We start from the raw sequence: 14712 nt of genomic DNA, 5'->3' as shown, positions 1-14712 counted from the left end.
TATCAATGTGCTGCACTTTTTGCATCGTGTTACATGTTGAATAGAGGTTTTCTTTACCGATACACTATTCAAACCTACTGTATGTGAGTAAGATGTTAGTTGTCAAGCTTTCCAGGGAAATGGTTAAGGCCCTGTCACACTGTCCCGAAATTGACACCCGATGGACACACGATAAAGGAAATGTTCAAATTCGGCTGTGATCGTAGCAACATCGGGCCATTCGTGAGGGCATCTAAGCCATCGTATGACCGCCGGTGGAGTTTCTCAGGCTCCGGCAGCAACTTCGTGAGCGGCAACTTCGTAAGGCACTCGTGAGGGCATCTTGTCAAATCGTGTCATCTTCGTGTTATCATCGGTGCATTCACATTCACTCTGATCGGGGCGAATGCCCGATGGCACCGAGGATAACAAGATGCCCTCACGATGGCCTTACGAAGGGCAAAATTGACACACGAATTCAACACGAAAATGAACCTTCGCAAGGTCCTTCGGCAATTTTTGCCTCCGCTCACGAAGTTGCTGCCGGAGCCTGAGAAACTCCGCCAGCGGTCATACGATGGCTTAAGATGCCCTCATGAATGGCCCGATGTTGCTACGATCACAGCCGAATTTGAACATTTCCTTTATCGTGTGTCCATCGGGTTGTTTTATTGCACAACAAAATCATGTAAATATACTATGTAAATAACCCAATTTGTGTTCTGTGAAACTAAAAAGGATATAATATATTATTTTGAAGGACAGTTGACAGGAAATTGTTGTTGTTATGGAAACAACATTACGGAGAAAACGTAATATTTTCTACATATAAAGAAGGATAAAGTAAAGAACAAAGTCTGAAGATATCAGTACAGTATCATAGTACTGTAACATAATTGTTTTTGGTACTTTCATTGCAGTTGTATGTCTTAAATGTAATGTAAATGTTGCCTTTGTGTGTGGTTCGGGGCCATCTTTGTGCGAAATTCACAATTCCATATTCGTGTGTCCATCGGGTGTCAATTTCGGGACAGTGTGACAGGGCCTTTAGGCTTTTTTTCTTGTTACATGCAGTTTTACTTTGTTGGCTGCTTAGTCAGTCCACAAAAAATTCCCCAACGTTTGGGGAATGTTAGTACTGCTGAAGATGGACAAAAGAGGAACATTTGTTGACATTATCAATATTCAATACGGTTAGTATATCCTTAAAGGAATGGTATGGTCATGACACTCATTTTTAAATAATTATCATCCGATAAAACAGACCAGTCTCTGCCAGTCTTTTTTTTTTTTTTTTAATCCGATGACATTATCAGTGATTTTAAACTGATTATATACCGAAATAACATCAACACTGTGGGCGCCGCCATTTTCCGGACGTGACGTAAACCATGCGTTTGGTTTTCGAAGACACGTTGATCTCCATGTTATTTACTGTAGTTTCTCTCTTCAAATATGCCTCACTGTATCGCGAAATATTGCCGCAATTCTGATAGGAACAATCCACGGAATGCTCGGTTCCATCTGTTGCCAAAAGGTAAGCGTAAGAAGTACATTCGGAGGCAGTGGCTAGCGAAATGTGGCCGGCCCGAACCGAAAGATTCACAGGCTCATGTATGCAGCGAACATTTCAAATTTCCGGACGACTACTCTGAGAGTATGATAAAACATAACATGGGATTTATGGAATAACCATTACTTAATGGAGATGCAGTACCATCGGTCTTTCTGGTGTCATTACCGACCAGGACACCAGTTCGGCCAGTTGAGAAATCGCCCTCTGCAAGTGTGAAGCGACGGAGGAGCAGAAGTAGTGCTCGGAGTAAGAATAAGGTATGTTATAACGCATTTCCATTGCAGCGGCTAGCCCCGTTTTAACGTCCTTTAGCGTCCAGGCCAGGACAGTTTTTGGGGGCCTTTCCATATAGCGTAGTACCGGCTAGTGTGTATTTTCCCCCAGTTTTTTCCGGCCCCATAAAATCGTGATTCTATGGCCAGGGACAACAAAGCTGAGTATGCTAAACTAGAGAGGGAATCGCTAGCAAGGGTGGTACTACATGCATACATATAGTATCTTATATCATCTTCCTATTATACACACATGCATTTCCAAACATTTGGACTACCTATGTTGCAAATGTATTATCTTTTCAATTTACACACGGCATCTATTGCACGTCTGTCCGTCCTGGAGAGGGATCCCTCCTCTGTTGCTCTCCCTGAGGTTTCTCCCATGTTCCCTTTAAACTGGGTTTTCTTCGGAAGTTTTTCCTTGTACGATGTGAGGGTCTAAGGACAGAGGGTGTCGTATTGTCATACTGATATGTATGGATGAATTCCCCCATCCAATCTCTTCACATTGGTCAAAACTTCTTCCTCTGCTGACGAGTCCGAACTCAAATACCCCGCCATGTTTCCGTGTGTTGACAAAGTGAACGCATGGATGACGTCGACCATCACGTGACTACTGAAAATGGCAAAAATGGCGGCGGCCAGAGGGAATATACAGGTTTTGATAAAAAGAGCTATAAAATCATTATTTACCGGGGAATATCGCTGATTTCTTCAGGGTATGGTTTAAACATAATGTTTCACTAAATACTGAAGTTTTGATTAATTATCTAATGAGTGGACCATTCCTTTAAATATCCCTAAAAATGTTTTAAACTTAAAGTTTGCTCCTCTGTTAAACTTAAAGGAGTTAAACTTTAAGAAGCAAATAATGTCTCCTTCCTAATTAAAAATGATTCTGTACTCGTATGCCCTTGGCATATCTAAGCTGAAAATGCATCTCTGGTGTGAGAGCACATGCTGCAGCTCATCGATCAGAATGATGTAAGTCTTGTATGTCTGCACACACATTTCCAAATCTGTTTCAGGCTGCTTTCTGCTTGATACACACAAGGGTTCACTCAGTGTCGTTTCCAGAGGGACGTCTCTTTATACCAGTGTGTATTGAATAACTCACAGCTATTATTTTCAAGTATGCATCTGCTTTGATGGATTATGACTGCACTTGGTAGCTGGGTCTTTTATCTCGATCTCTACCTTTTATAAAACAGAGTATTCTTTGCTCTGCCTCAAAGGAAGATTCAGGGCCGATGAACCTGTCATTCTGTTAGATAACTGCAGGGAACAGAGCTGGATGCCTGGGAGTCTAGAATAAAACTGACTTGTGGACATCCAGATCCCTTTCACTTAGTACTTTGGGCGTCATGACATTTTATTATCATATATTTGTCCTTTTTTCTCCTTCGGTTTACAGGCACTGTGTGTAAATTATATAGAATAATTATGATGATGAATGCATTTTTTTTCCCACTAAAATACAGCAACCCATCTTTGATTCATGTCGTTTTTAACTGGACTATTACAATTATTATTAATTATGTCTGTAGTCTACCACACAACAAAATAGGAAATAACAACAATAAACACAATTTAAACAGACACAAAAATAAACCATTAAACTACGTAGCCTACTTACTTTCTTGTAGAAGTACAAATGTCCAGGAAATATGCCCAAATCAACAAGAACTGCGAACCGGCATGCACGACGCTCCGCTTCCGTAATGCTTCTGAAACGCTTGTGAAATGCGCCCGGTAGGGTATGACGCCGGAGGAGGCCGTGGCGCAGCCGTGGCGCAGCCGTAACGCGCCGCAGACGGACCAAGTGGAAACTACCCATGTTTTCTGCTGTTCTGTATTTTACCTTTTTTTCTGTCTGAACAATGAGAGATTAGAAACATCTCGTTGCCTCCTTGACCTCTTCTTTCATTCCATGACTCCTTCAATCCTAATTGGAAATCAAATAAACCTTTCAGCGTGGTGTTTACGAAGAGGCCTGTTGACAAAGCTGATGTTTAAGCTAAATGCTCACAATAACAATGCTAACATGCTGATGTTTATCCGCTAGTATGTTTCATATGTTCACCATCTTAGTGTAGTGCATATAATGCTAACCTTTACTAATCAGCACTAAACTTAAAGAACATTTCAGGATGAAAAAAATGTAATTAAGATTTGAACTGATGATTATACAGTATGAGTATACAATATGAGCCTAACAGGAATCTGGAGAAATGGCTTGGCAATCCATTCAATAGCTGTTAAGACATTTCAATCAAAACTCCCAATGTCCGCCTCATGGTGACGCTAGATGAACAGTTGTATGCCATCAAGTAGATGTTGTGACATTTCTCTGAAAAATAAAACTCTGACATGCAATATGAAAAAATGTAGGATCTTTAAAGCCATTAGGATGCATCCTTTGGGCACCATGGGTATCTGTACCAGATTTGATGGCATCTCATCAAAGATTTTCAGACATACGTCCGTCATGACCGAAGTGTCTTGCCCACATTGCCATCCCCAGAGCATTGCCACATGCATTTTAACTTTTAAACAAACAAAAAGAAAAAAAGAAAACAGTTATTACTACATTTTTGTTTATGGTATTGTTCCGTTAAAGCGTATCCGTCATTTTCACCAGATGTCACACAGACATGCATTTTTCCTCTCCCTTTCCTAAACCGGCAATTAAAACGAGCTCCACTTCAAACATGTAAGACTTATTTGTTTTTCTTGTTTTAACATAACAATCGAAAAGCCTTTATTTATGTAGTATTGACTCTGACCTTGGCTACATCCAGTTGGCTGTGACCAATCTTTGTGAAGGACCCGGCTCATAGGCCTCTCTCCCAACTGCTTTTGTATTCAGATGAGAGAGTAATCCATAGCATATGTTGTTCAGCGGTAATGCTCACTGTCCATCTTAAAGGAAGTCTGCAGATGAAAGCATCTCTCCTCATTGCCACCCCTTTCTTTTCCTTCTCGTTTCCTTTCTGTCTGTGTTTGAGAGAAATATGGGAGCTCTCTCTTTGATGCAAAGAGAGAGGAGGTTTTTCCTCTGAGAGCAGAATGTAAGCACCGTAACATGGACATGTGACTCAGAAGGCTCCAGACGGGTTTCTTGGGGTTCCTCCACTGCGGCGGTGAAAAAAGAACAACAGCCAAATGTCTTATTTTTGTTATTTCTGTAATTTCTAAAAGGCCTGGGGTTAAACTGTTTCTGGCTCCACAGTTTAAACCGCTTTTGTTTATTTTCTGACCATGAAACTAACCACAGAATAACAGTGGGAGCGGACTTGTTGGAGCTCGGCTGTTTGGTCTAGCTCGATTTTCCCCGCTCGCTTCACAAATTCTCATGCATGCAGGCCTTTGATGGAGTCACTGTGACTAGCAAGAGAGCACTGGCCATGTGATAATCTGTTTCTGATGGACATAAAGATTAGAAAGAGTGATGTCGAAACCCCCCTCCTTTTTTTCTACCAGCTACAACTTTGCTGCTTGGATGGCACATCATGTCAAACGATTATGTTTCAAATAAAGTATATAACATAAGAGGGTAAAAAAGTCACACATTAAATAGACGTGTTGATTCTTAGCCATGATGTGATGAGCTGACATCTTTAAATAATATTTACTGCAAAGCTTTCTATATCAATTTTATTGTAAATACAGTGTTAATCCTTACAGTCATCCCACCCCACAATATCACATTTTCTCAATGATTCAATGTTTTTAGAAATAGATTTGACATCACTCATAGCAGAATATTATAGTAAGTGTAATGTTAAAACATGTTTCCTTAAAACAACAAGGCACAGTTTGGATATTAAGATGCATCCAGGATTGCCATACATTCATATTATTCATCAATTTGTCATCATTTATTGATGAGCCGCCAGCGGAGAGACATGGTCGTGGTCTGCAGCGTGATTTAGTGCTGTGCTACGTTAAAGCGAAGTTCTGGGCTCAACGGGTTTGTCTGAGATCTTTAGATGTGGCTCTGGATTCAATTACACGTAGCAACCAGATATTCCCGGGATAAGAGCAGAACACAGCCTTGTGCCAGGACAGATTCTCCGTCCCATCTACTGTCATGTCTGTCTTGAAAAGCCACAATGTTTCAAGGCAGCAGCAGCTCTCAGATGATTGACCTTACGGTGACAGAAAAGTTAATGTCCAACATTAGATATAAGAATGTAGACCCGTAAATGTTACAGCTGGATTGACTCTAGTATGATGTATTTGAAAATTAGGATGAAAAAATCAGCCCATGGGTCTGACATTTCATAAGAAGTAGTCTGCCGTATTTTCCTGAGGCGAAGCTGTCACATTTCACCGCTGGTCTCTTATATCATCCTTTATGGCGCAGTCAAAAGGATCCTGATGGCCGGCCTAGATAAATGTTGTGGCGTGCTGGAAGTATGTCCTAAGGTGTACCATGGTGTCCAACTCACAGTTTTCCTTACCCTCTTGCTGTCTCTCCCTTACTCTCTCACCTTTGCCCACAAACACACATTATCTTTCAAACACACACACACACACACACACAGCAACCACACACCACACACACACACACACACACACACACACACACACACACACACACACACACACACACACACCACACACACACACACACACACACACACACCACTACACCCACACACACACACACACAACACACACACACACACACACACACACACACACACACACACACACACAGTCGATTCATCTGTCTTCATTCGGAGTCACCCTGCACAAAGAAGCACTTGTCCTGCGATCTTCATACTCATTTGTCAGTTGTGCAATAGCGGACAATCCAACACTTAATAACCTGGTGGCACAGCGATGACCTTTAAGATGACTGTTGATTTAAGTAATGATGACATCTGGAATCCTCCTATATACAAGTTGCATGGTGGGTGAAAGATGTATTTTCTGATGTTACAAGGAAATCCCGAATCGGACCTCATCCTTATTTTAATCCTGTATTTAGTCATGCTCTGCTCTCTCCTTATATCAAAAACGTGCCTTCTTTTACAGCCAAAACCAAAACTGGAAGCTCAAGAGAAGCAACTGGCTGACACTGAAAAAGATGTAAGACCTTCTTCATTTCATTAATACTTTCAACAGCTTGTTTCACTCTGAAAAGTAAACACAGCCACTTCTGTTTCATTTCATTGGTTCCCTTTGGATCTATTCTAACCTTCAAAACAGTGATCCCAGTTGTGAATACAAAGAAAAAGCAACACAGGATATGCAATCCAATCCAGTTTAAAGTGTTACTTCCTCACTGAATTAAAGAAATATAATCGTGCTCTTTGTCAATATTTAGGACTCCTGGTTCCTCAGTTACATGGAAGGTGCAGGCCCATGATGCCAGGCCTTCAGCAGACGGGAGGCCCCCTGTGCGGTGTCTGTTTGTTTATCTAGCGGAGCGAGAGTAGACAGCCTTGGCTCCAGCTTCTGTTACTGCTGGCTAGGAATGTGTTCCTATAGCACACTCCAAACAAAGAGACCCCAACCTGTCCACTGTATTGATCCACTACAAATGGCCACCACGTTTAACACTTTACAAGTGGCATCCCCCTGCTATACGCAAGCTCTCATTTGCTAGATCTGTCTTTGTCTTTTGTTGGTAGTCGTTGCAGTATGTGTGAGTATATGTACAGAAACGTACAAGCTTATCCACACCTGGGAGAGGAGTTCAAAAGCTAAACGCTGTATGTGAAATGCATAGAAGCTCAGTCCTAATCTGCCAGATATAAAACTGAATTAGTACACAGCTTTATTGGTAGTAATCCCATTGTGTGTGCACTGTTCTATTCTGAAATGCACAGTCATCATTGGTTTGTGTTTTTTATGTTATACTCTGCTTTTACATTTCAGAAAAAACTCATTATCCCAATATTTACTTTCATATTTGCATATTTCTCGTCAAACAATCGGTGTAGGTTTCTTTAATCTCATGTTGTAATAGGTTGGTTTTCTCAGTAATGTTTTCGGTCTCTGTCCCCAGCTTCTTGGAGTTGACCATGTCCTTTTCGGTTAAACCCAAGGCAGGGGAAAAAGAGGTTCACCCAATACTTTCTTCTCCATTTGGCACGAGTTTTTCCTCAGATTTAAAGACCAATGGAAGAAGCAGAATAAGCTGATGTTACAGGAACGGTAAGAATATGGTGACAAGTTTTCAGTTTCGGACTGTGACATTATATTAGTTGAAGAATTTGTCTGGATACTGGATAATGCTGCTAATGCTGAGTCTTTTCAGTCATTTTCTATTGTTTCTTTGGAAAGGGAACACCACTTTCTGACCTACAAAATGTCATTACAGATATACCAATGTTCCAACATTTAGATTTATCCCCAAGCCAATGTTTCTGAAACATTATTCAGTACATCTCGTGTTCACTGAAGATCCTATCAGATTCATTCAAATTCATGAAGGGAAAAGCGGTTAAATGACCCAAATCTTTGTCCTCACCCCAGTAATGAAAAGAACACATGCAGTATCCAGTTAGCTTCCAGTGGTTTGATGAACATAAAGATAGTGCCGCATATGTCAACAAAAAGTAAATTGGTCCATTATGCCAAATTGAGATTGAATTGTGATATGTATTTGTAAGAGAAGCAAAATGTCACAAGCCTTGCTTGTTCAGTAGGAAAGACTAAAACAAATTTGAAAGCATTTACTCTTTGCCCTTTGCGATTGGCAATCATCCCAATTCACTCTCTGCTGGTTTCCTTTTAGACTCCAATGGAACTATAGATAATAATCCTCACCTGTAGGGACATGCACACATGCAGCACAGGCCCACACAGTACCAATGTAATGAGCAAAGGAAAGATGCTTGTCTGTTTCAATAAATTATTCTAATCGCTCAATGCCAACATGCGGATCATTTGTCTCGAAGCACAGACGTGTAGTAACACTGCTCTCTCCATGCAGCAGTAAACGACAGTCAGTCATTCAAAGTAACAGAGCTGGCCCTGTGACATCCAGGTCCCTGCGTCCAAACACCACAGGACCATAGTTTGGTTGACCCAGCTGTATATTTGTGTACTGCATCTTTGTTTTTAATGGTGAAATACCGAATTTCAAATAGTGGAATGAGTCTGTGTGCATTCTGTGATGTGCTGTGATAACTGATCGTATTACTGGTGTTTTTCAGGGTAAAAAAGGCTGAAGAGAGTTTCAAACAGGCCAAGGAGAAGGCTTCCTACAATGTGAAACCCAAACACGCAACTGGAATAGTACGTCTATACACTTCACATCACAGTTACTGTAATGTCTCATCTATGCCTTTTATTTGTTGATTTAGCTTCAGCAGTACAGACGCTCTTCTCTTTTCTGTGCAAATTGTCTCCTCCTTTTTCAAGGTGTTAAAAAAAAAAACTCATAAGTACAAGGACTTCTGGCTGCAAATAACTCTGGCCTGTTTTTTATTCCACAGAAAGCAAAGTTGGGTCAGAAGATCTGAAGCTGAGAATGGAAAATTCATCATCACAGCCAATTGCACAAGCACTGTTTGTACAATATGACATCACTCATCAGTCATTTTGCAACGTGTATTGCTTTCGGTATTTGTTTTCAATTGATTTAGACCTGATGTTTACTGTCAGTTGGTTGAAAGTGGATATTATATGTTTGAAGTTGAATGACAAACTAATTCTCAGCCCCCCTTTCATAGCACCTGCATAATTAAATGAAATATTGCTTCCAAAAGATATTTATAAACTGAGATGATTAAATTTTGTTGAGTCATTTGCCAGAAAATGCTCAGAGGAGGCGGAAATGGTGTAGCAACACAATATCCAGCTTTCTCAGTGTTTTATTAAGAAGCCATATTTAAGCCTATTGTGTGTGTAAGTCCCCTGCTTTGTTAACTAGAAAGGCATGAAACGTCCTTTTATAGTCTTCCTTATTGGTCAAATCAAAGAATTTTATAACATTTCTACATGGTGGGTATGGATCATCTGCCAGACAAGTGCCTTATCGCACATTGTAGGAGTCAAATCAGTGCTGTAGAACAGAGCTTTTTCTTTTTAGACATATCATCTGTTATGAAATGTTACATACTGTATACTTCTACATCTGTAGTTTCAGAATCTAGGTATAATTACAAAAATGTTTGACATACAACTGCTTAATTTGTCTTTTCAACCAATAAGGGCATGAACAAGTAAGTGGTGTAATCGTATATATAGATAAAGACTATTGTTTTTTTTCTCCAGTATCATGAACTTGCTTTGTTTTAAGCAAAACCCTATGCAGTTAGTTTTGCCTTTCCTCTACTTGAGAGTGTGTGAACTCCCATATGCAACATGTGACGTGACTTGTGTTATACCAACTATGTGTTTCATTGAATACCCTTGACCACAGAAAAATTATATTTTATTGCATAAAAGAAATTACATAATTTGTAATAAAAATTCTGCTGTTGCTGATTGTTCTCAGTTTTTTCAAATGTGAAAGTGTTACAGAACAAACATGCACTCTAAACACCAATGTTTTATATGAAATAGATTTAATATACTTTTTCACAGACATACATACACACATACATAAAATATATACTGTATACGGGCCATTCTACCGAAATGGACAAAAGTCAGGTTGGAGATGTTTTGAAATGTTGTATGTTTTTTCCCAAAACTTTGTCCATATATATGTTGTACCATATCTAAATTACACATATCTACTAAAAGAACCGTAACATTTGATATCGTATTTTCAGACTGTATTCAAATGTTGTTCTTCTACCAAAAATGGGTCACTACCGAAACATAGTAAATACACTGTAGTAAAAAAGTGTTGTATTAACCTGTTAAGATTGTTTTACCTTCCCTTCTCTAAATAGTATTTTAACAAATATGTCTTGAGGGTTTTTACAATTAAATAATAAAAGAGCATTTTTAATCAATTTCAAAGTTCAATTTATACAGTTCATAAAATCATAATGCAAACCTTCTTTGTAAAATACATAATACTGATCATATTGATTCCAGAGTTGATGATTTTTGAAATTGAACATACATTAAACCAATCAGTATCATATCATTTTAGTTGATAACTCAATATACTTTATTTTTTACAAAACATCCAAGTGCTTCGGTAGTGACCACAGTATTTTGTTTTGAAGGTTGTATCATTTTCCCTCAACCCTATTGCTTAATCTTAACTCCATAAGTAACATGCCTTATGTGAAGTGTGAATGTTTGAAGCTACTGACCCAGAATCAGCACTTTAGTAACAGGGATGAAATAGAGGGGTTTGAGGCTAGAATGATCTGTTTGGTATTTTGAGCAAAACACTTCGTATACATGTTTTTTTATATATAATTTACGCCTAAAAATAGTATAATAAGAGACCTTTAAAGTAACACACTGATTTTCAGACTTTAAAACACATTTATTTCAAATGGTGGGATTTACCTGCTTACCATTCCATTTTGTCACTACCGAACGATCATCTCAATTACGGAAACGTAAACCATATGTTTCGGTAAATGACTGTTTTGGTAGTGACTGTTTCGGTAGTGACGATTCTAGCTCAAATTGAGCATAACTAAAGAATGCTAGCAAGTACATGGCTAGCATACACGTTTTTGAAGAGGTTTACACACATAAAAACCTAATACTTTGCATAAAACCCCGAAAAGTTTACTTAATTGAAGATAATATGTGTTTGGTAGTGACAATGCTTAAGGTTACACGCCGATTTCTGATTTTGGAACAGATTGATATCAAAAGTATGGGATATAGCTACTTGCCATTCAGCCAGGAGGGACAAGGATGCAGTGTGTAGATGTGTATAGTGATAGTGATGCAGATGTGTGTGTAGACGGCCATCACTGCCTTGTCAAAATGCAGGGGTGTGGCTAAAAACCAGGCTCAGCCATTGGACTAAAACCCCTTGTGTTTCGGTAGTGACATGAAAACTGGGGACATGATTTTTTGAGTATAGTTTTTTAATTAAAAAATGATACCCACAATACATCTAAATATTCCAACTGCTGTTTGAATGTAATCATAAAGCACTTTTAAATACACCATTGAACAAAATAAAATAAAATGTTTTAAGTGTTATTTACAGAAATTGAAATTTAGATGTCAGGGTTGGGGACAGCTACTTCCCAATAGAAAGTACCCTATAAATGTTGTTTTTGTATTTATTAAACGTATCACTATATAATTGAATGCCTTATGTTTAAATAGACCATAACATATTCTTAGGAAATATCTATGTCTGAATACGTAATTATTTTGTTAAATAGTTTTTCTTGTCGTGGGACCGCACTTTGTACTAATTCGGTAGAATGCCCCGTATATTGCATTGCACCTCCATTACACATGCTGCTGAATGTTTTTCCTACTGGCTAGTATATCTGTGGCAAATATACAGCCAGGCTTGTTTCGAAGCAGGTGGATGCCACTGGTCATTGTTGTGTTGCTTCATGTTTTCTTGATATCAACTGGTGTATGATTTCGGACATAGAATCTAAGGAAAAGATGCTGGACAACGGATACAATAGTTGTAAAACACAATCCACAGGTTAAAACATTGCAGGGAAAATATGTACACTATAACTTGTTTCTCCAAGACGCTAAATTACCAGCAGAATCCATAGTGTTTTATAGTTTATCATCACCTTTATCACAAAGGAATCTAATGAAAAATGAACAAATAGCCAGGTAAATGGAAATCAAAGGAAGGAAATGTTGTTTTAATGTTGACATTTTGCCGCTTCATCATCAGTGTCTCTTGCACTACTTTAATCAGTCTCTTTCAACAGCATCAGCTTGCCAACATGACTGCTTGTCTCTGATGTAATCATCATTGATCCTTTGTTTAATAATACCAGTTCCATGTCATTTTATTGCGGGACAAGCCATCAGTTGTGCAACACCTTGCAGTATAGTTCAACTTGAAGCCAGTCCTTGTTTGGCGAAGCTTATGAATTTCCTGCCTTTGACTGAACTCCTATTATTTTAATCTTAAGTCCTTTACAGTTTCCCATGGCTGCTCACATCCACAGACATGCAGCGGCACTGTTTGACCCTCTGCACCTTGCGGTGTCTGAAAGGCGGCTGCTGATCTGGGCAGTCTAGCTGCACTGTGAGCTGTGTGATGCGGTGTGGCCTGCAGAAGGAACAGGACTGAAACGGCTCCTGGACCTTGTTGTGTTTTTTCCTTCCAGAGCCTGAGGCCTGTCCTCGATTCTGGCCCTGACTCGAGCTGGGGCCCATATGGCGGGGGATGTAGAAGGAGTTACACTGGCCGTAGCAGAAGCGGTTGACCACGGTGCGGCTGCGGCAGCCCTCCTCGCTGATGGTCTGGCGGAGAGGCTGGGTCTTGCACCAGTCTCTGCGGAGGTAGCGACGCTCCGTCACCACCAAGGCCTCCCGGCTGGAGGACAGCACCTCAGGTTTCTGCTGCAGTAGCCGCTGGTGACGCTCTGAGGACAGGTTCCCTTTGGTCTTGTGCGGGGACGGGATGGATCCCTGGGGCCGGGGCTTTTGGTTTCTGCCGTGATGCAGAGCAGCCCAGCCAGTATGACTGGTATAGATATTCTCCACAGCATTCTGCAAAAGGAGAGAGGCACATTAAATGGTGATTCTCAAGAAAAACATCTGTTGTCACATTAACAGATTCCTTGAATTTTGACAACTTAGGATGTGTACCAATACTTCGGAATTATGTGAAGATGCATGACTGTCATACAATTCCAAAGATAATATGATATATAATAATGTTTGCATTTTTGTGAATAATATGCATTTGTTTTAACCACCTTTGCTGTCAAGCCTTCTAGGCATCATTGAGGAAATGAATCCATCACCAGGGCCCCCATTTGTCAGCATCTCTGTGTCATTACTTTTATTTGCTTTCCTCTCAGCTACGCAACTCTTCCCAAAATAAACAAGGCCCTGCCATCAAAGGATACACTTAAACACCCATAACGAGAAGGGGAAGTTGATTTTATTGGTCCCGTTGCTGAGTAAAATAATTAGGGCTTTGCTTACTTTAGTCATGAACTATGCCGCAGATATGTAAACAGGCATTGGAGAGGCCCATCTGCATGTTATTAGGAGAAGAGTTGGGGAACTCTCCAGTACCTTTTGGGAGTCAACTCTTCTACTCATTGGACTTTGAATCAAACAGAACTGAGATTGGCCCAGTGTCCATAATCAGATCTCTGCAAAAAGAAAGATAGCATCATCTAGAGAAATGACTCCTCTGCCTTTCACAATGGAGTTTCCGGCCCGTGTGCATGTGTTTGCGCCAGCACATTTTTGACCGTCACTCAAGCATCTTTTCAGCAGATGTTGCTCTTGACAAGCATTGCATGACATCAAGTCAGAAATCCTGAACCAAACTGCCTCAAGGACATTGGCGGCTCATATTCACAGACTCTTCTTTCCTGTGCACATTTGTATTTTCCCTTTCTTCCTTTTCCTGGACCTGCAACTCACTCCGACATGGAACAAATTACTTTATCATAATCCACTTTGTTTTTTGCCTCCTTTTCTGTACCCTTGACCCTGAGGTCATGGCAGCTCTGTCCGGACTGCATAAGCATCCCGGTAAGTTAGACAGCAGCTGTGTGTCCATCAAGAAATGCAGTGTAAATCATAACCAGATATTCTCTATAGGAAATGATATGTTGGACTTTTTTGACTTTTTGATGCTTTCTCTTTCAATTCTGATCTCAAGGTTTTCTTTCTGTTCTTTTCTTCATTCAAATATCAAACCAGCGCAGAAAGGAAGTATTTTTGGATTATGTGGACATTGCCAGAAAATCTGATGTGCTCTACAGTGATAATCAAGTCTGATGTTGATATGTGGATTTTTCCATCTGAGGACATCCAGAAGAC

The 14712-nt window shown here is 39.9% G+C and overlaps 2 protein-coding genes across 2 annotated transcripts in view; one reads left to right on the top strand and one right to left on the bottom strand.

Annotated features, from left to right (window-relative positions):
- The window catches only part of fmn2a (formin 2a), a 36879-nt gene extending 27216 nt beyond the window's left edge, over positions 1-9663 (top strand). Inside the window, 5 exon segments of the mRNA XM_034100078.2 lie at positions 6877-6927; positions 7851-7908; positions 7911-8001; positions 9006-9087; positions 9288-9663. Of these exon segments, the coding sequence (XP_033955969.2) occupies positions 6877-6927; positions 7851-7908; positions 7911-8001; positions 9006-9087; positions 9288-9314 (309 nt within the window). The 3' untranslated portion in view covers positions 9315-9663.
- A 1572-nt stretch (positions 9664-11235) lies between these two features.
- Positions 11236-13419, bottom strand: grem2a (gremlin 2, DAN family BMP antagonist a). Its single transcript, XM_034100037.2, is given in 2 exon segments — positions 11236-13349; positions 13352-13419. Coding segments are annotated over 2 exon segments (576 nt in total). The 5' UTR covers position 13419; the 3' UTR covers positions 11236-12840.
- Between the last annotated feature and the right edge of the window lie 1293 nt (positions 13420-14712).

This window comes from Pseudochaenichthys georgianus, chromosome 15, assembly GCF_902827115.2.
Source record: "Pseudochaenichthys georgianus chromosome 15, fPseGeo1.2, whole genome shotgun sequence".
NCBI classification, from domain to species: Eukaryota; Metazoa; Chordata; class Actinopteri; order Perciformes; family Channichthyidae; genus Pseudochaenichthys; species Pseudochaenichthys georgianus.
Note: the sequence above shows the minus strand (reverse complement) of the source record. Positions and strands in the feature narration are given on the sequence as shown.